Source organism: Tiliqua scincoides, chromosome 5 (genome assembly GCF_035046505.1).
Source record: "Tiliqua scincoides isolate rTilSci1 chromosome 5, rTilSci1.hap2, whole genome shotgun sequence".
Lineage (NCBI taxonomy): Eukaryota > Metazoa > Chordata > Lepidosauria > Squamata > Scincidae > Tiliqua > Tiliqua scincoides.
In genome coordinates this window covers 119,833,073-119,854,766 of record NC_089825.1, presented here as the reverse complement: position 1 = coordinate 119,854,766, position 21,694 = coordinate 119,833,073, and the positions used below count along the sequence as shown (strand labels likewise).

At 47.5% G+C, this 21,694-nt stretch overlaps 1 protein-coding gene across 1 annotated transcript; it reads left to right on the top strand.

The window, feature by feature from the left end:
• Nucleotides 1-7,065: 7,065 nt before the first annotated feature.
• Nucleotides 7,066-21,034, top strand: HSPBP1 (HSPA (Hsp70) binding protein 1). Its single transcript, XM_066628611.1, has 8 exons — nucleotides 7,066-7,122; nucleotides 8,846-9,015; nucleotides 10,015-10,228; nucleotides 12,676-12,900; nucleotides 14,256-14,411; nucleotides 15,050-15,146; nucleotides 16,185-16,296; nucleotides 20,127-21,034. Exons 2-8 carry the CDS (start codon nucleotides 8,887-8,889, stop codon nucleotides 20,202-20,204), a joined length of 1,011 nt encoding a protein of 336 aa, XP_066484708.1. The 5' UTR covers nucleotides 7,066-7,122; nucleotides 8,846-8,886; the 3' UTR covers nucleotides 20,205-21,034.
• The last annotated feature ends 660 nt before the right edge of the window (nucleotides 21,035-21,694 follow it).

The window sequence follows — 21,694 nt, the reverse complement described above, 5'->3', positions numbered from 1 at the left end:
GAGGGGCTTACATATTCACTCTGTGCGTGTGTGTGTGTGTGTGTGTGTGTGTGTCCATCCATGCACACAGATGTGAAAAACAGCAATTTGCAGTTTGGCAGAGAGAAAGCTGTGAGTTGGCTGAAGACACCTTGGGGGTATCAGATGCTCCTGCCTCTAGGGCAGTGGTTCCCAAACTTTTTAATACCAGGACCCACTTTTTAAAATGACACTCTGTCAGGATCTACCTAGGTTTACAAGACTTAAAAATAATCTAGAAAGAAATGATATTTTCACTTATTTACATGTAATCGTGACCAGAAATAAAGATGCTCCCACATTTATCTCTCTATATTTACAATTGCTTGCAAACTGCAGGGCAATTCTGATTTTTGAAAAGCCTCAGGGCTTAAGGCAATTAGGCAGCAATCTTAACCACACTTTCCTGAGAGTAAGCCCCATTGAACAAAATAGGACTTACTTCTGAGTAGACCGGTTAGGATTGTGCCTTTAGTTATCTGATCCTTCCATCACCGGTGTTTTTCATTGGAGGCTCTGCTCAACTGCTATAGGACCCACCAAAAATCAGGTCGCAACCCACAGTTTGGGAACCACTGCTCTAGGAGTCTGCTATAGGGTCACAGATCTGCTGTCTCATAGTAGTGCAAAATTGGCACTGCCCCCCCCCATCCAAAATGAAGCCACACCTGTAGCTCTGCCCTTGAAACTTCTTGCCACCTGGGGAAGAGAAGTGGGGGAGGGGATGGACCATGTTACAATTGGTTTTAGCACTGATCTCATTGGCTGCTTCAAGGGTCTCTGAACTGAAAGGTAAACCAATAGATTTGAATAAAAAATAATAATGATTACATATGCACAAGGAGGGTTGCCCGGGGAGTGGGGGTGGAGGCAGAGACCGTGCAAATCTGCCATTTGCCTGCTTACTGCATTTCACCAGCCTGGTTCAATGCAGCCCCTTGCAGCTGGGTTCAAAGGGGGTGAGTGAGAGAAAGACAGAGCCAGTGGGGGCAGCAAGACGGGCGGCTGACATTTGGAAAGGAGAATATGCTGAACGTCCACGTTGCACGTCTGCAAGGCAGGAAGACGCCTTCGCTCTTGCTTTCTGTCTCTGCCTGTTTGGTTTGTTTGATTAAATCCAAGCTCAGAATCTAGGCCAGCTGATTTTACAGAAGTTACAGCAAGACAGGTCCTTTGCGTAGCCTGCACACAACCCCACAAGTGGAGTTGGAATGAATAATTTTGGTCCTACGCAGTAGCAGGGGGGAAAGGAAGGCAGGGCCAGCAGTGGGGCCAGATGGGCATAGAAGCAGAGCCCAGCAATTTCTGGGAGTTCAGGATGGTCCACCCCATAACAAAAGCCTATACAAATACCACATGTTCTTTCAAGTCAACTGCCTCCAAGCAATAGCAATAATAGACACAATGTGAGGCCCCCATAGCTCTGTTGGAAACAATCTAGTTGCGCCACAGTCAGAAAACCCAAACTAACCAAGCACATAAGAACATAAGTACAGTCCCACTGGATCAGGCCATAGGCCCATCTAGTCCAGCTTCCTGTATCTCACAGCGGCCCACCAAATGCCCCAGGGAGCACACCAGATAACAAGAGACCTGCAAGGCTTCCTGGGAATTGTAGTTAAGAACATAAGAACAGCCCCACTGGGTCAGGCCACAGGCCCATCTAGTTCAGCTTCCTGTATCTCACAGGGCCCACCAAATGCCCCAGGGAGCACACCAGATAACAAGAGACCTCATCCTGGTGCCCTCCCTTGCATCTGGCCTTCTGACATAGCCCATTTCTAAAATCAGGAGGTTGCGCATACACATCATGGCTTGTACCTCGTAATGGATTTTTCCTCCAGAAACTTGTCCAATCCCTTTTTAAAGGCATCCAGGCCAGATGCCGTCACCACATCCTGTGGCAAGGAGTTCCACAGACCAACCACACGCTGTGTAAAGAAATATTTTCTCTTGTCTGTTCTAACTCTCCCAACACTCAATTTTAGTGGATGTCCCCTGGTTCTTGTGTTATGTGAGAGTGTAAAGAGCATCTCCCTATCCACTCTGTCCATCCCCTGCTGAATTTTGTATGTCTCAGTCATGTCCCCCCTCAGGCGTCTCTTTTCTAGGCCGAAGAGGCCCAAACGCCGTAGCCTTTCTTCATAAGGAAGGTGCCCCAGCCCCGTAATCATCTTAGTCTCTCTCTTTTGCACCTTTTCCATTTCCACTATGTCTTTTTTGAGATGCGGCGACCAGAACTGGACACAATACTCCAGGTGTGGCCTTACCATAGAGAGAGGTAACTCAAGCTAACATATAGAGAAAGTAACTCAAGAAAGTAAGCCAAGCTACAGATTACCAGCAAAGTTCCACAAAGATACAATGAATTGTTAATAGATTGAGAAGACATTCTAGAAAAACATCTCTTCCACTGAAGTACAAGAGGAGTTCTGCTGGATCACACCTAAGGGCCATTGTTAGAGCAACCAGTTGCCGCTGGGAAGCCTAGAAGGAGGCCCTCCCCTGCTATTGTTCCCTCAGCAACTAACATTCAGTGGTATACTGCTGTAGCTCATGGAGGTTCTCCACCTGTGATTTTCAACTACCGTGCCATGGCACATTGATGTGCTGGGAATTGTCCCAGGTGCACCACTGAAGTTTGGGGGAGGTTTATCTGTAGGACCGTATGGGGATGTGAGGCCCCTGCTGGCAGTGCGGTGTGCTTTGTCAATTGTCAAAAGACCGATGGTGTGCCTTGACAATCTCAGCAGCTTGTCAGTGTGCTAGGAGTAGAGGTGGGAGAAAATGGTGATAAAATAAAAACACAAAAGACCTCTTTCTTCTCATGTTTGTAAGGAATGAAAAAAAACTTGAAAAAAACAATGAATTTCGTTTTTGTTTATTACTTCATGGGGCAACTTGGGTAATGACTATGGCCGTATCTGTGGACACTATACCACCTTTATCTCCTACCTAGTACACTTTTAAAGTTATTATGATTTATAATTATAATGTAAATTTTGAATAAAAACACATAACTCCACTTTCTGTGCTTTTAACCGAAATTAGTGGGGAAAAAAACAAAAGTTTTCCCCTACCTCTGGCTATGAGGTTGGAAATTGCTTCAGTTGTTGGCAACCTTCAGTCTCGAAAGACTCTGGTATCATGCTCTGAAAGGTGGTTCTGGAACAGCGTCTAGTGTGGCTGAAAAGGCCGATTCAGGAGCGACAATCCCTTCCACACCGGGAGCAAGTGTAGTCTGTCCCTGGCCTGTCTCCCTGGTTATGGGCCTTCCTTCTTTGCCTCTTAGCCTCAGACTGTTGGCCAAGTGTCTCTTCAAACTGGGAAAGGCCATGTTGCACAGCCTGCCTCCAAGGCCAGGGTTTCCCACTTGTTGAGGTCCATCCCTAAGGCCTTCAGATCCCTCTTGCAGATGTCCTTGTATCGCAGCTGTGGTCTACCTGTAGGGCGCTTTCCTTGCACGAGTTCTCCATAGAGGAGATCCTTTGGGATCCGGCCATCATCCATTCTCACGACATGACCGAGCCAACGCAGGCATCTCTGTTTCAGCAGTGCATACATGCTAGGGATTCCAGCACGTTCCAGGACTGTGTTGTTTGGAACTTTGTCCTGCCGGGTGATGCCGAGGATGCGTCGGAGGCAGCGCATGTGGAAAGCGTTCAATTTCCTCTCCTGTTGTGAGTGAAGAGTCCATGACTCGCTGCAGTACAGAAGTGTGCTCAGGGCGCAAGCTCTGTAGACCTGGAAATTGCTATTCTACAGCTATCATGACTAATAGCCATTGACAGACCTGTCCTCAGTGAATTTGTCTAATAATCCAATTTTAAAGCCATCTAAGCTAGTCCCCATCACCACATCCTAGGGCGGCAAATTCCAGAAATTGATCATGTTTTGTGCAAAGAAATGTGTTCCTGTGTCTGTCCTGAGATGTAGATGGCCAAAGTGGGGGGGGGGGGAGTTAAGATTCCTATAGAACGGGATTACACAAATCCAGAGAGGATAGGCTGCCCATCAGTGGCTATTAGCTATCATAGCTAAATGGAGCCTCTATGTCAGGGGTCCCTATGACCGGGTCTTCACTCTCAGCTGCCAGGGCATAAGAACATAAGAACAGTCCCACTGGATCAGGCCATAGGCCCATCTAGTCCAGCTTCCTGTATCTCACAGCAGCCCACCAAATGCCCCAGGGAGCATACCAGATAACAAGAGACCTCATCCTGGTGCCCTCCCTTGCATCTGGCCTTCTGACATAGCCCATTTCTAAAATCAGGAGGTTGCACATACTACACATCATGGCTTATAACCCATGATGGATTTTTCCTCCAGAAACTTGTCCAATCCCCTTTTAAAGGCGTCCAGGCCAGTCGCCATCACCATATCCTGTGGCAAGGAGTTCCACAGACCAACCACACGCTGAGTAAAGAGACCACATCTTGCTCTTATCATGGGCCTGAGCAAGGACCCAATCCGATCCAATTTTTCAGTACTGGTGCAGCCGTGCCAATGGGGCATGCGCTGCACCCTGTGGTGGTGGGGCAGTCATAGAGACCTCCTCAAGGTATGGAAACATTTGTTCCCTTACCTCAAAGCCACACTGCAGTTACACTAGTGCTGGAAAGTTGGATAGGACTGGGCCCTGAGTCAATTATGAAATGCAATGTACTGTATACATTTTGTACACTCATGTTTTGTGGCTTGCTGATGGTTTTGTATTGTGCCCGTTCTGGATGTGACCCATTGGTCATAGCTTCAGGTCCCCTGCTTGAAGGTCAGAGGTGGTACTCTACTGAATATCGGTTGGGGGGGGATGCAACAGTGATATAGGGCTATAGGCTATTCATGCCTTGCTTGTAGGTTTCCAGAAGTATCTGCTTAGCTCTGCTAAGACATACTGGTGCCTAAGGTAGTGTGTCAAATGCTGTCTCCCCCTTTGCCTGGTGATGTGCCAGCCTTTGATACTCTAGTCCACTACTCTCCCCTCCATTTTGTCCCCTCTTCCTTTTCCAGGTCTGGAAATAGGAGGAGAAGGATCATTATGGAGGCAAGCAGGTGGATGGATATGGGCATCCACACAGTCTGCTGTTTGAAGCGACAGCTCCAGTTGGCCTCACAGATGGGCTGGCCATGGCATAGCCACTGTGGGAAGCAGGACAGAGATGGTTTTGTTGGTCTGACCACCCTGTGGTTAGGGGTGTGGTTTGTGTGTGTGTGATCTCATTTCTGCCCGGCCCACCAGTGTACACATTTGGTCCTTGTTGCATTTATGCAACGTTGGGTAGAAATATCATAAAAACACAAAACACCCCCTTTTAGGTATTAAAACATCTGAATAAAAACACAAAACACTGCATTTTGGTGTTTGGGATATTTCCCAGAAATTAAAATAATTACTTTTCCAGTTGGAATTATTACTGTGGCTGCACCTGCTGACACTATGTCACCTCTATCAGTTGTTCTCAAACTTTTAGCACTGGGACCCACTTTTGTAGAATGAGCATCTGTCAGGACCCACCAGAAGTGATGCCATAATGAATGGACAAGTCTCTGGAGGAAAAATCCATTATGGGTTACAAGCCATGATGTGTATGTGCAACCTCCTGATTTTAGAAATGGGCTATGTCAGATGCAAGGGAGGGCATCAGGATGCAGGTCTCCTGTTATCTGGTGTGCTCCCTGGGGCATTTGGTGGGCTGCTGTGAGATACAGGAAGCTGGGCTAGATGGGCCTATGGCCTGATCCAGTGGGGCTGTTCTTATGTTCATGACCAGAAGTGACATCATCAAGCAGGATGAGTTTTAACAATCCTAGGCTGCAATCCTACCCACACTTACCCAGGAGTAAGCCCCTAGCTTTGTTAAAAGCATACACACAGTAGCCTGTTAAAAGTACAGATGTATCACATGTCCCCAAATGCAGTTCTACACCATGGGAGCATCTTATATATGAAAATTAATATATTGAAATGAATGAGGACTCACCTGAAATGGGCTCAAGACCCAACTGGTGGGTCCCAACCCACAGTTTGAGGAACACTAGCCTCTATCACCTACCCAGTACATTTCCAAAGTGATGATAAATTACAATAATGATTTATTAAAATGCTCCCTTGGAATTAAAACACTGAACAGCACAATTTGCTATTTTAATCCAGAAATAATTTTGGAAAAAATATCACACACACACAAAAAGTACACCTCTACCTATGGCTGAAAAGAGAGGGAGGTGGGGACTGGAGTTTTACAGCCCAATCCTATGCATGTCTACTGAGAAGTAAATCCCATTAGAGTCAATGGGGCTTACTCCCAGGAAAATAGGGACAGGATTGGGCTGTGAATGGGGTAAGGTTGGGATCTGGTGTCCTCTACTCTGAAACCAGTTTGGCAGAGGAGTACACAGTAACCCACAAAACCAGTTCCCACCGAAGGTTCTGGCACTGGGTAGAAAGGTATGTCTGAATCGAGAGGGAAGGCGTGTATTCAGGACACACCCACGCCAGCTCAGCCTCATCCGGGACAGATTTATAGGCGCGCTGCCGTGATTCACTTTGCGAGACTCCAGCTGGGATCCGAATCAGTGTAAGAAAGACACTCCGCTTGTGAACAGACAGGCTCTCCTAAAACTGTCCATTGCTCTTCTGTCATCGTTCCCGTTGCGGTTCCCCAGCTGCAGGCTTTCGGGACTGGGTAAGTGGGGGATGAAATGCGGAGCAGGGACGGCGTGACCTCGGATTCCCGCGGCAGCTTCGCTTGTGAACCGTCGTGCAAACTGCAAATCGGATTGACCAGGGGGTGATGCCATGGAAGGGTGTTTCATGAATGGGTATTTTTCAAGTATCTGGGGGGGGGGGAGGGAGCCTAGACCATCGCTTTATGTATTGGGAAGGAAAAGAAGGTACCAAGGCACCCACACCGCTTCGCTTGTGAAAAAGAATTCTGCGCTTCTAGAATTCGAAGCCGCTCCTGGTGCAATTGCGGTGCAGTTCCCGCGATTGGCCACCAGGGGTCCCCCGTTCCACGCCAGGCATTCTCCTCCCTTTCCTTTCCACGTGGTTGCAGATGGCAGCTCCCAGGGACTGCCAGGAAGGGATTTGCTGCTCCAGGGGTGAGTAGGGTGGTAATGGGGTGGATCGCAGGGAAGAAGCTCTGCATGCTGGCGGAAAGAAGAAAAAGTAATGGGGGGGAAGGCTGGTGAGGAAGGAAGGGGCTATGCCTTCTGGCAGGTGAGGCTTGGAGGAGAAAAGAGGGAAGGAAACCCCCCCCATCAGCAGGGAATGGGGAGAATCAAATGGCTTAGGTGGGGTGTAAGGAGGGAGAAGGCTGAGGTTGAACCTTGGAAGGGTGGAGTAGGGTTATCTCCCTTAGAAACTGTGGCTGTGGTCCCTGTGGCTGCCCCTGTAAAATCACTTTGCAGCAATCAGCCAGTAAAATTGAATGTTGGGAGAGTTAGAACAACCAGAAGAAAATATTTCTTTGCCCAGTGTGTACTTGGCCTGTGGAACTCCTTGCCACAGGCTGCAGCGATGGCGACTGGCCTAGATGCCTTTAAAAGGGGATTCGACAGATTTCTGGAGGAAAAGGCCATCACACATTACAAGCAATGATGGGTACGTGCGACCTCCTGGCTACCCTAGAATGCCAGATACAAGGGAGGGCACCAGGATGCAGGTCTCCTGTTGTCTTGTGCGCTCCCTGAGGCGGGTAGCAGGCCACTGTGAGATACAGGAAGCTGGACTAGATGGGCCTTTGAACTGATCCAGCAGGGCTCTTCTTATGATGATATGTGTTTAGGGTGCTGCCCTGCAGAGCTCTATCCCAAAACTCTGAAAAGGCAGAAGGAACAAGTGAAGCTGGATTTCAGTTTTTTCCCCCTCCCACTCCATTGTTTTCCCTCAAGGGGAAAGGAAAGGATTAATGTCATTTGGGGGAAATGTGTGACCCCCCTCCAAGGTTGTGGGAAGGAGGATGGAGCAATCTGGGTGTGTGTGCAAAAAATACAACAAAAACTACTTCTAGAATTGTTCTGTTTTTCTCTTTTCCCCCACCCCCACAAAACCCCTTGCTCCTGGCCCCCTAACAATAATGTTAAAGCAGGTTTAAACAGTATAGTACTATTCTACCTTATGCTATGATAAAAGTGCAGTATTTGTTTTAGGGAACGTAAGACTGTTGCATCCAGAAATCGGGTAGCAGTCAGATAATAAATTTTAAGAGGGACCAAAGCAGCGCATATGTCTTTCATTGCTGTTCTTGAAATAATGCACGAAACTCTTTTTTGTGCTATTAGTATATATTTAGTATATATTTAAGCTTGGAAGATAAAAGTTGAGAAAGTGGGGAGGTGCATGATGAAGAAAGAGAAGCTTCTTTCATAATAATATACTAATATTCTTTCATTCATAATATTGGAACTTGGGGGGGGATCATCCAATAAAACTGATGATTGGGAGATCTTGGGACAGGTGAAAGGAAGTAGTTCTTCACATCCCACATTATCGCCTTGGAATCTGCTGTCCTCCAAAGTGGTGACAGCTGCCTGTTTAGGTAGCTTTTAAAAAGAGGATTACTGTGCTGGCCCAATCATGAAGCTGACTGAGGTGCCTGTTTCTATTCACCCCCCCCCCCATCTCCATTGCTCCTTCTCCCTGGATTGGAAAAGAGAAAAAAAAAGTGGCTTTCATAAGTCTTGTTTCTCTATTGGCATCAGGAGAATAAGTAAAGGTGATCATGCAGGGGATGGGAGAGGGAAGACCTCTGGGTGTCAAGGAGGCTAGTCTGCTCCCATGTTCTCCCTGATGCCCATCCTTCTCTCTGCCTTTTCTTGAAAGTTTTGTGAGTGACCTTCTGATTGGAACTGCGCTCCCCAACCATGGCTGAGGGGGGTTCTGGTGGGAACCAGCCGCCACGGGAGCATCCCCGCACCCTTCAGGGCCTGCTACAGATGGCAGTCACCGCAGGAACCGCTGAATCTGCTCCTGTGGAACCCATGTCTGAAGAGGTATGTGGCTTGGATCACTAGGGAGTGGGTTGTGAAGTCAAGTGGTTAAACCTAGAGGGTGTTGGGTCTTGCATCAGTCAGGATTCTGGTTGGAGTTTGTGATATCAATTTTTAAAAAATTATGTGTGGGGGGGGGGGGGCGGGAGTTGAGGCCATGGGAGAAGGAGGGATCTAATCCTGTCTACCCAATGCATGCTGTACCTCTTTCCCATCCCCTATGGCTTCTATTAGTCTTGGAGGGGCAAACTTATGATTACAAGAATTATGCCAGTAAACTTTCCTTCCAGGCCAAATAGCTTGTCCCTGAAGCTCTATTTAAGCCAGGAAATTGACATGGGGGGGGGGGCAAAGGATTAAATGCTCTTCCCTGGAAAAAATTTAGGGGTTTCAATAGCAGTATTCTCATGTTGCATCTAATTTGCCCCTAAGGCCGCAATCCTATACATGTTTACCTGGGTATAAGCCCCACTGATGTAACTCAGCAGGACTTGCTACTGAGTGAATATGCATAGGATTCCTTCCTGTGCAAGGATGTAAGACTCTAGATTCTAGGTCCTAGGGCATGGTCTTCAGTGATGTAAGTGAAGCTAATCAGGTCTAGTCACTGTGTGAATGGGAGACCATGTGGGGATCTCACTGTATTGCACACCTCCTTGAATTGCCAGATGGCAAAGAGCCAGGATATAAATATCATAAATCAATAACAGGCGAGATGGTTGTGGAACCTGATTCTCTTAAGATGAGGGTTAGATGGGGGGGCGGGATTCCTCTATGTTCTGTCTGGGAGAGAGCACAGGGCCCGAAGTCACTAGGAAGCTTTTGCCACTGATGTTTGAACCCAAGTCTTTCCTGCCTATATCTGGCACTCCAACTGCTGTACTAGCTTTCAGTATGCGAGGCAGAGAAGGGCTGTATGCGTGACAAAGTAAAGGCTCCTAATAGGTCTCTTTTATTTTTCCCTCTTCCCCCCCCCTCGCCATTCAATGGCCAATCCCCCAGCGGAGGCAGTGGCTGCAAGAGGCGATAGTGGAGACATTCCAGGGGCAGCTGGACGAGGTAGAACAGATGAAGAAATGTCTACGGGTGCTGGATGTGGCAACTCCTGGAACAGAGCATGTGGAGAATCCGGAGGAAGTGCGCTTGGACCTTGAGCAGCGAGAGGGGGCCCTGGATGTCCTGGTAGAGCTGTGTGAAAATTTGGATAATGCTGCAGGTATGGAAATGCCCTCATTCCCCTATGTTTGCAGGAGACCCAGTGAGAGGCTTGGAGAGCAGCTCAGCCCAACAAAAAGTAGAAAGCCGAGATGGAATCTAAAACAAGGAAGGGATAAGAATGCGAGTGCCTGTTTTGAGTTGAAATTCTTAGGTTTGATTTCTGTTGTAGTGAAGAATAAGCAGTTAAATGGGATGCTTGGGTTCTTTGTTAGGAGAGCAGTGGTCTGAATAGGGGGATGGAGGTGTAGTCTGGAAGTCAAGCTGTCGCCTTGTCTGAAAAAGCTAAGCAGGATTAGCTGCTTGTACGGAAGACTGGAAGAGAGGCTGCAGGCATGTCTGTATGGATGGGTGGAGGTGAGAGCTGGCCAAAAATATAGATAACATCCTTGAAAAGCTGGTCTGAAGCTCGGTTACAGCTGCCTGAGAGAGCTTGGAAAGTGCAAGGGCCGGCAGCCAGGATGATGACTGCACTATGAAGGGAAAACACCTAAGAAATGTAGGTTCTGTGTGGTGGCGTTGCTGGGGAGGTGCAGGCTGCACCGGGTGATGTGCACGGGGAGGGGGTGACACCACTACTTGCCAACGTTTTTTAAATCTTGGTATTTTTGAATAATACCATCATGTTATACATCCATCAATGCAAAATTTCATGTGGAATGCATTGAAACAAACCATGTTGAAATATCTCTATTCTTTCAAAAGTGACTGCCGAAAAACCAGTGGGAGTAGAGCAGGGGTGCAATACCACGTCCACCACCCAGGGCATTAACCCACCCACTGCATGGGAGGAGGTCCAATCATGGGGTGATGTGCTGGCCTCCTGCATGGGTGAAGCAAACCCTAGTGACGCTATTCGTTCTGTGAGGTTGTCTCATGGAATAATATCTATAAAAATTCTCATTGGGAAAAATGGATTTAGGTTCAGCCTGCCTGTATAAACCACTTTGAGTCTATAGAGAAAGGTGGTACATAAATATTGTAATAAATAAAAATAAATTCATGGAGAAACGAGATGGAAGGGAAGGCATTGTTTTAGAAAATCCTGGACAGAGATGTTCTGGAGCAGCATTGCTGGGTTTCCTTTGACTGAGAGAGCACTGGGACATAGAGTGTCTTCGGGGCTGTGCCTCAGTTGTAGAGCACATGCTTGGCATGCCAGAGAGCTCATGTTCAGTCCCTGGCATTTCCAGGCAGGGCAGAGCAAGATCCTTGTGTCTAACCATTGGGAGCTGCTACCAATCGGTGTAGAAATTAGTGGGCTCAGTGGGCCAATGGACTCACTTGGTATAAGGCAGCTTTGTGCGTATTCCTGCAATCTCTGTTGTGTTTGCAAATACGCAAGTAAGCAGGGCATAAGTGGGGGCGACCTGGCTCTCTTGCAAGGGAGCAGACCTTCAGGAATCTGACCCCCAAGGTGCTCCAGCCGTCTTGCAGTGCTCTCTGTGGCTAAACTGAAAACCATCCGGACTGCTGCTTGTTGTGCGCAACTTGCCGTGTGCTCTCAAGCCACACCCCTGCATGTTAGTGGCATATTTGGGGAACTGCCCACTGCCATTCAAGTAACATTCACACGGGAAAATCATGGGCTCTCATCAGGGGATGTTTTAAGGCAAAACCGGCAAAACCGCCGGCTTGTCTTCCGTTCATTAAGCGAAGTCAGACTCCTAATGAGATGACCATGTTTGGCAAATATTAGTTTTGTAAGATCAGATGCTGGGTGGAAGAGTTATTTGGGCCTTAAATCATAGTGCTGAAGGGATCCCAAAAGTTTTCCAGTCCACCCTGTTGGTGAGGGATATCCCCCACCATTACACCCTACCTGACTGACTTACCTAATTCAGGTGACTGCAGGCAGTGACTAGATCTGCTGCTGGAGGGTACTTACTGGGCAAATAGCTTAGGATGACTTATGCAAGATCAGCTGTTCTGATCTGGAAGAGAATTTCCGCTCTTTCCCACTACTGTTCTAGCTTAGATACTGAGTCTCGGCAAAACCCGTTTAATTCTCGAAAGTGCTGCTCTGGAGGTAAATGTTGCATGCAAGCTGGCCCCAATTCAGGACAGTGCATGCTCAGTACAGACCAAATGTCAGCCTGTACCATCTTCTAGCAGCTGCTGGGGGTCAAGCACTATGAGGGGGCGCAGTGATGACCCCTGTTCTCATGCCCAGTGAACAATTAATCTGGAACTCCTTGCCACAGGATTTGGTGAAGAAATGTAACCTGAACGCCTTTCCATATCACCCAATACCTTGTTGGGGAGGTTCTAATGCCCAGAAGGGGTATGGGGGAGGAGACAAGTTCAGGAAAACTCAAGATTATATGATGGAAAGTAAAGAAATGCCCCTTCCTTGCCCCGCTAGACCTCAGTTGGGTAGCCAGTGAAGGGGGGGAGATGTCCTCTCCATAACGTTGGGTAGCTTGGTTTATGTGATGTTCTATCTAGACTTCTGCAAACTGGAGGGCATGCGGCTGGTGGTGCACCGGTACCTGGAGCATGAAGAGAAGGAGCTGCGCTGGCGAGCGGCTTACCTAGTGGGCACCTGTGCCCAGAATGTACCCAAGGTGCAGGAGGAGGCTCTGGCACTGGGCTGCATGAGAAAGCTCTTGCGACTACTGGACAGCGATCCCAGCGAGGCAGTCCGGATCAAGTCTCTCTTTGCAATCTCTTGTGAGTGTGAAAGTCTTCCCCCCCCCACCGCCCTATTTGACCAAGAGTGGACGCCAAGGCCAAAACAGATGTGATGTGGGAGACCTCTGTACTTTACTTGCTACTCTTAGCCCTGCAGCAGAACACTACAGAGGCCTCTAGTTCCTCCCTACCACCAGTGGTAGGGAGCACCTGGGACTCCAACTTAGAAAAAGTCAAAGAGTTAAATGCACACCATCCCCGTGGCTGCATAAACTCTGGGGAAAGAACAAAACCTTGTTGTTTTTGTCTCCACCCTCGTCTTTCTTGTATCTAGTGTTCTGGCCTAACCATTTTGTGATGTTGCAAGAGAGGAAAACGGAGACCTGGGTTCCAGCTTTGAGACCTAAATAACACACCCATGTAGGGGAGCCCCTTGGAGTAACTGCTGCTTCTGAAATTGACCAGAGTTTTGACATAGGCTGCAAGAGCAGAGGGGGGCTGCCTCTGAAGACATAACTATGGGAAAACAGAGTGGCTCACCAGAGGACTTTCCATGGGTATAAGATATAATGTTCCGTGCAGAACATTTGTAGGCTTTTGCTGTCTTCCGGTTCACATTTCAGCTGTCTTGAGGACTGAGATTTGGCAGAACTGCAACCACAGGGACAGGGACAGGTTGTGGAGGCCTCACTTACCCAGGATATTCCAGTATTTCGTGTCTGACTGTTCACCTTTCATGAAAAATCAAATCTCTAAGGCTGCAATCCTATGTGTGCTTTCCTGGGAGTCGGCCCCATTGGACTCAGTGGGGCTTCTTTCTGAGTAGACACGCATAGGACTGGGCTGTAACCCTTTTACTAGGGGAGCCCTAGGGAAAAACAGGCAGTCAAAATTCTTACCAGCTACTCAGTAAGAAGTGAATATGCTTCTGGCTTCCAGGGTTTTGAATAATGAGGACTAGGTGCTTGTCATAAAATTGTTTAATTTTATACAGTGTTAAAATTTAGGCTACCTGTATGAAGGTTCTGACTGTTTCTTGCTATTCTTAGCCCTCTCCCTCCCCCAATCACAACACTTTTGACCACAGGCCTGTCCCCTGGCAATTTATAAATTTGTGTTTTTAGAGTTGAATCTTTTTGGCCTGTTGAGGTATTGTCACATGTGAGTGTTTGATGCTCTGTTCTCTGTATAAATGTTCTCCTTAATGGTTCAGGTCTTGGCACAGCGAAAGGTTATCAGTTGCTTTCACTTACCCTGTGCCAAAGATTACCTAGTGAATCTGTGGAGGGGGCGAGATGTGGCTTTGTATCTAAAACGACCTTTGGAAGCTCGCTTGACTGTTCTGTGAACGGCTTTTTGACTCTTTCCTTCCGTGTCTCTCTGTTTGCTGCCAGGCTTGGTAAGAGCCCAGGAAACCGGCCTGCTCCAGTTCCTTCATCTTGATGGGTTCTCGGTTCTTATGAGGGCCATGCAGAGCAATGTACAGAAGCTGAAAGTGAAATCGGCCTTCCTCTTACAAAACCTGCTCATAAACCACCCAGAGCAGAAAGGTGAGGAGAACTTGTTGGAAGTGCTTAGCAGGTACTTGTCGTATACATAGAGGGTTTGGGTGCTTAGGGTTCTTGGTTTTCGAACCCTAACGCCCTCAAGGCCCCTTGCCCAGTAGTACTGCCACCACCCTGTACATGCCAGTGCCTCAGTCCAGGGACACTGAGACCCTCTAGGCTTAATTCTATCCCTTGCAGGCACTGAGATCTTTCTCCCATTACAGCCTCAGTCCTCAAGTTCCTAGACCTCAATGAGCACTTGGTAGCTTGCTGAACAGCTCGGCAGGATTCTGAACCTTTGTCCCCGACAGACAATGAAACAACTTAGTAAAAGATATTTTAGTTTATTGAGTACATAAGGTTACACACTCTACAAAGAAATTGGAAAGATGCCTTCAAAACTATTCCTTGGTTTTGGGGTGGAGGGTTATGGTCACTGCCAGTGGGTAGAGCCATTCCCCCCCCCCCCCAGTCTTTGAAGGAAATAGGTTTTTATAAACCATGTTGATCTAAGGAAGCTGAGAATTGGCACTCACTGGTATACCTTTCGAAAGGCACTCGCTGGCCTTTCGAAAGAGAACCACAACTGTCCTCGGCTTTGCTTGAGATGTGATGCCTCCTGCCTCTCTTTTTCTCTGCAGAGGCTCTCTGTTCCATGGGAATGATTCAGCAGCTGGTGGCCCTGGTCCGAACAGAACACAGCACCTTCCATGAATATGTTGTGGGAGCCTTGTGCAGGTATTGTGGGAGCCATAGAACGAGAGCCGTAGCCTTTGGGAATTGGAGGGCAAGTTGCATGATCTGAAAGTGTATTTAATGTTGGAACTCCTGGGTATGGGGGGAGGAAGAGTCTTTGAATATAATGGCAGGCATTGGAATGCAGAGAGCAATAAGGGCCTGGACTCTCTTCAGCCTAGTTCTTGCCAAACTGTATTCAGGCCAAACTGCTTCAAAAGGCAGGCAGGGTTGACCTGGCTGGCTGCTTCTCTGAACAGCGAAACCTGGGTGTCTGGGAGAAGGCCTAGCTAGAATTCTCTCTGGTACCTAATTTTCTATAACAAGGAAGTCGTACGAAGGAGCATTCAGCTGTGCTGTCCCCATGCAGTCTGAAGTGGTGCAGTCCAATCTTGCCTGTACTGTGGAAGATCTTTTTTTTTGTCAAGTGGAAATGGGGTTTGGGGTGTGGAGGTTAGCAGCCTGAGACCCTGGCCAGATCTAGCCCCTGAGAAGTCTCTCTCTCACTCACACTTGACAACCCACAAGCAGAATGGGTGTGGAAACATTGGAATTGATGTCCACAAAAGTCACTGCAAAAGAAACTTTTTCCAGAGGGTTTCCCAGGACCAATAATAGTTCAAGACAGGACACCCTGGGCCTTTTGCTCACATGACACATTTCCAAATCCAATTCAATTGGACAAATCGGCAGAAGATATAGAGCCTCCTTATCGGGAGACCATGTTCCATTGACTGCCAGCTGCTGGGGAACAACTGAAGGCAAAAGCCTTCTCCTTTGTGCCCTGCTTGTGGGCTTCTCAGTTGACTCATGAGAGAATCAGTAAGCTGGGCTAGATGGGTCACTGATTTATTTCAGTCATCTTATTCAGTAATGACGAGGATGTTGCTTTTTCCTAATGTCAGAAATTCAGATTGCGCACCAAAGACCAAATTGGTGCATATCACAGTATGGGGGGGGCGGGAGTAGAGAGGGTAATAAAATGTCTACTTCTGATCTCCACTTTGTTCTTTTCCTCTATGCAACCCCCTCCTCCATCAGCCTGGTGACAGATTTTCCTCAAGGTGTGCGAGAGTGTCAGGAGCCAGAATTGGCCCTTGAGGAACTGTTAAAGGAGCGATGCCAACTTCTAAAGGATCAGGAAGAATTCCAGGTAGGTCATCGATGGCATCTTCCTGCTGCTTCCCCTCCTGCCTGTAATCGGGGCTCAGTATGCCTTCTGGGCTACCACTGTGTTTTCAGACCACGGCATTCGAGTTCCGTGCCTGCAAACTTTAGTTTTCTGGGGCAGTTTAATATATTTTGACAAGGGCGGGGGGAGTATGATGGGGAGGGGAAGGGCAGGTGAGGCAAGGGCACGGAGGCACATTCAAACTTTTTCTGTACACTGAGTACTAGAAACTTGTGGGTCTTCAAGGAAAGCTGAGATTTCAGAAGGATCAGATTCCACAACAGCCTTTTGATCACGTGTTATGAAATCTATGCAACCCTTACCTGCCTGGGTTGGCAGAAGCTTTTGATGTTTTTCACTGCCCCTTTGCTCTATTTCCTGGGCACAAGGGGGCGCTGGAACCTTATTTTTTAATACCTCTTAGATACAGTAAACAGCTCTACAGTACCATGAGATTGGCTGTTCCCACTGGGGTGCATTGCTGAAGCCTGGCTGTAATTCAGAGCTTGACACACTTAACAGTGAATTGTAGAAATAATCCTGGGATACTTGTGTGTGTGTGTGTGGGGGGGGTTGTGTGTGTAAATAAAAGCACAGTTCATATACAAGTGAAAACCAATTGCAGGCTGTGTGAGAGGGCCTCCTTAGTCTTAGTTTCCTGCCATCCAGCTGCAAGAGGCAGAAAAAAGTTAACCCCTGCTAACTGGTTAAGAGGCACTTTTTCAAGTGGGTGCTCCTCTTTTATTTAGCAGGGGGAGAGCAACTGGCCCACCTCACCCCCAGCACTGTCTTTTCTAGTGGCTATCTGCTGGTGTTGCATCTTTTTAGATTGTGAGCCCTTTTGGGACAGGGAGCCATTAGATATTTGATTTTCTCTGTAAACCGCTTTGTGAACTTTTTGTTGAAAAGCGGTATATAAATACTGTTGTTGTTGTTGAAAGGGGACCCATCTTCTTATTGACACTTTTAGTCTTCCATTGAGCTGGTCTCCACTCTGATATCCAGTGCAAGTCACCTGGGGCTTTTACCATAAAGAAGCATCCGTAGTGAACTTTGGCTAACAACTTATCAATTAATGCAAGAAAGTTCAGATGCTCACCCTTTTCGGTCTATATGATCTCTGTTCGCTGTGCGAAGAGGGCTCATGAGGATGAAGCCATCTAGCCAAACTGACTGAAGATTGCTTGCCACAGACTGCTAGAGTTGCTACTTCTGTATTAGCTGTGCTATTAAATTCAGAGGCCAGTTTTTAAATTATCCTTCCTCCCAAGAGCTCATCTTCAGCTTGATAATGGGGTGGGGGGGGCATTGCTTTCATTTCCTGTCAATGGCTCTTGCTGTTCTCCTCAGAGCAGATGAGTTCCCACCCCTGCTGTGAGCAACAACACTTTTCTCTGAAGATAGCAATTAGGTTGCACCAAGCTTGATAATTAAACAATTGACATAATGTAGTAATTGCCGGAGGGTGGGGGATGGGGAGCCACCTTACAGCGCTATTGAAAGCTCCCCCTCCATGCACTCTACAGGGTCCAAGAATGCCTGGGTGTCTTGGGGAGGCATTCCTGCATGCAGGTCACAATGTGGCTGCCGCTTGAAATGATGTAAACCAAGTGGGCAGGTTTAGTGGTCCGGCAGCAGCACAGACTGGATGGGGCAAAGGGGTGAGGCACTATCAGATGGGTTTAGGTGGTCAGCTGAATCGTGTGATATAGTTCCTGTTTGATGGTGCGATTTTCGACTGCAGTGGAAATGGTAGGTGTTCAGAGTGGAATCTTCCCTTATGCTTGTAAAAACAGGTGTTAGGGTGGAGTCCAGAGCCAGGTGTATTGTGCACTTACCATATGGATGCCTGGATCAGAGTGGCGCCACTCTGCATCCATAGAGAATTAGGGTGGCTTTCCATTTAATACACGAGGTTGTGTGTGCACCTCTAGCCTTCTTCTATGTCTCTAGATTCTCTCCGCTGCTCTTGGAAGGGTAAAAGAGCAAGGGAGCTATAGCCCCCCGCTCTGCTCTTTGCAGCTGAAGACATTCTTCTACCAGGCAGGAGGTCTGGTCTAGAGGGTTGAGCCTCCATTTGCCTGAAGATAACATCCGAAGGTTGCCTGTTCGAGGCCACCGGCACCGTGCGACCTTGAAGCAGCTGACAAGCCGAGCCGAGCTATTCCACCTGCTCTGAGCGTGGGAGCATGGAGGCCAGAATGTGCGACCAGATCAAGAAAGAAACATCTGAATGTTGTGGTTTCTTGAAAGATAGAAACCTTCTTTCAAATTGTAAAAATCCCTACGGGGATTTAAAAATTGCCTGCCTATGTAAACCGCCTTGAATAAAGTCTAAGGAGAAATCTGAGGAGCAAGAAAGGCGGTATAGAAATACCTGTATTATTATTATTGCCAAACTGGGTCCAAACCCCTGTACCAAAAGGCAATGGTTTCTTGAGGCGTTTTGCATGGTTGTTGGAGAGTAGTAGCGCCTCCTCGCATTCAGGGCACCTGAAAAATGAATTGCGGTCTTGGCACAAGCTGACTGCATGCCTGGCCAGATTTCTTCCTTGAGACGTAGTCCCCTTTTTAAAATGTTGTTACAGTACTGATATCCTTAAACTTGTCCTCTCTCCATAGTGACTACATTTTGAAACTGTACTGAGAGAGCTGTCATTTATATTTGACTGCACTGCTAATCAAGTTCCCTTGCTCTGCCCATTGGTGCTGATTTTTCTCTTTAATTATGTGGATTGGTGGTTAAGATTTATGGGAGGGATTAGACATAGATGGGCAACAAGAAAACATGTTGCCATTGAGTATGCTTTTCTGTGGTGACATTTGTACTTGCCACTAGAGGGCACCATTCAGACCTGACAGGCAAATACTTGATACAGTCCTTGGGACACTGTAGTGCCATTTCTAGAATGCGTGGGGTGGGGTGACCATTTCTGTTATGGAAAACTAACAAGTCAAGAGAGGCTATGAGCGCTTGACAATGGAGGTGTTTTCAGACAAGATTTGAGAGGACTGTATGAACACGTTTGAATTGGTTTTATGAGATGAACCATAGAGATTATGGTGGTATATTGGGAAGGTAGGAAGGCAGGGCTGGCCCAAAACTCATAGCACCCAAGGTAATATGCCAGCTATTCCCCCACCCCCAATAGTGGTGCACCAACTGTCTGCTCCACTGCTCCTTCTGTTTCCTGGATGCAGAAAGGAAGAAGGGAAATGTGGAGGGGAAGAGAGTAATGGGCTAGAGTGGAGATATTTTAGCCTGCCGCTCTATTCCCTCTTCCACTCTATTCCCTCTTTTTTTCTGAATTTAAGGAGCAGTAGAGGCAGGATCTGCTGCCTGCAGCCCACTTCAGTCAACCTCATGGATGGACTGGCTTATAACACATAGAGCTGTCTAGCTTTGAAGTTAACACATCACTCTCTTCTTTGGACAGAATGAAAAGCTTCTGGCCGCTTCCAAGAGCGTTCTGAACGAAAACCTGTCCTTACTTCAGAGATTTGACTGTGTAACTGCACACAATATGACTTGTGAAGAAACTGCATTTCTCTAAACCAGCCATTTTCAACCACTGTGCCGTGGCACACTGGTGTGCCGCGGGTGGTCTGCGGGTGTGGCCCATGAGTTTGGGGAAGAGTCATTTCTTAGTAAGGCCACTGGGGGGGGGTGAGCCCCTGCTGTCAGTGTGGTATGCCTTGTCAATTGTCAAAAACCTGATGGTGTGTCCTGACCATTTTAGCGCCTTTTCAGTGTGCTGTGAGATGAAAAAGGTTGAAGATCCCTGCTCTAAACTCTTCCTCTCTCTCTTTAGGAGGAGCTAGATTTCTGTGAGACGTTACTGCGCATTTGCTTCCACAGTCAACCTGATGAAAACAGCATGGACCGGTAACTTGGCTTCCCGTTGTCGGCGTGAGCCTGTTGAAGCTCTTGCTCGCTCTTGGAGCCATATCAATTAGAGACATTTCATGGAAACGCCTGTGTTTATCCTCTCCTCGCTGACCTGGCAGCAGGCCGGTGTAATAGAAGATCTCTCTGTAACAAGATACGCAGCCTGTTGGCCTCATGATCGGCAGGAAGACACTTTCATAAGCCGCTCCTGCGTAACTTCCTCTTCATCATTGTGCAGAAGCCTGTCTCTGCTGCCCCTTCCCTGGCCTCCCCAAGAATTTGACTTCAAGTAGCCAACCAGCTGTCTGTTTTGAGGTGGTGCCGAGTCCCCCATTCTTAGGAAGTGAAGCCCTGTTTATAGGAGTGTGATTCCTACTGCTTGTTGACAGAGATGAGATACTAATCTGGGGGAGGTGTGAGTGCCTTTAATGTTCTTGTACAGGAAGTAGGTGATCCAGAATCTTCTAGATCTGTAAGAGAGAGAGAGATTGGCTAGTATACAGACTGACACACACTGAATTGCCAATTTAATGACCTTGGGGGAAGCATAATTTCAAAGTGGAAGGAGTGTTTGCATGCAGGCAGAATCCATTTCTAGGCACTTTTGAGAAGTTCCAGAGAGAAGAAATGGAGGGGAGCCTCTGTTGGGGGTTAACAATTCTAGCCCTTTGCTGCCTTTCTTCTAATTGGCTTTTGTCAAGTCCTTGTATTCCAACAGCTTGTGTCTCCTACCACCGTGTTGTACAGTTGCTGTGTTCTCTACTTAGGGTGTTTCTTGATTTTGAGTGATAAGTCTGCCACCTCTTTTTTCCAATTACATTTTGCTTTGTACATTTTGTGTACTGTCATATACACAGTATATGTGTGGGGGGATGGGGGGGGGACGGGGACACGGACGGACGGACGGATGGACAATGAAGAGAGGATGTTATAGAATAGAAACCAGCAACTTGAAGTCCCAGAGCCTAAACTGGCTTGCTGCATATCACCTGCTCTCCTAGCTGTTATTCCATGTTACCCTAGCTGTTATCCCATGTAGATGGGTTGGTAGTTGTGGTCATGGAACTTGCCTACAGTCCACTTTTGTGAAATGAGCAGGAGGTGGTCTGCTGTCCCATCCACATTCCTTCTTTGGAATGGACTTGTTGCTTAACGTGACATGTGCAAAAAATTGTAAAAAGCAGACAATATGAAGAGTAGGGAGAGAGAGTGGCCAGGATCCAAAGGCTAAATTTGGGGGATTTTTTTTTAACTTTGTGTGTATTTTTTTTTTCTTGTTTGAAAGGCACCCTATTCACCCTGTTCACACCCTATCACAAACTGCTTCCAAAACTCACTGGCTTCAAAAGAGGTTTGCCATGCAGCAAGAGGTGTGGGTTTCAGTATAGCTGCTGTTTAAGAGACATAAGTCCAAGCTTCCTTTGGGCACATGAAAGTAGTTGTGGGATTCTCTGGCATCCAGGCTTGCGCTCAAAAACTAGTTGTCTTCTT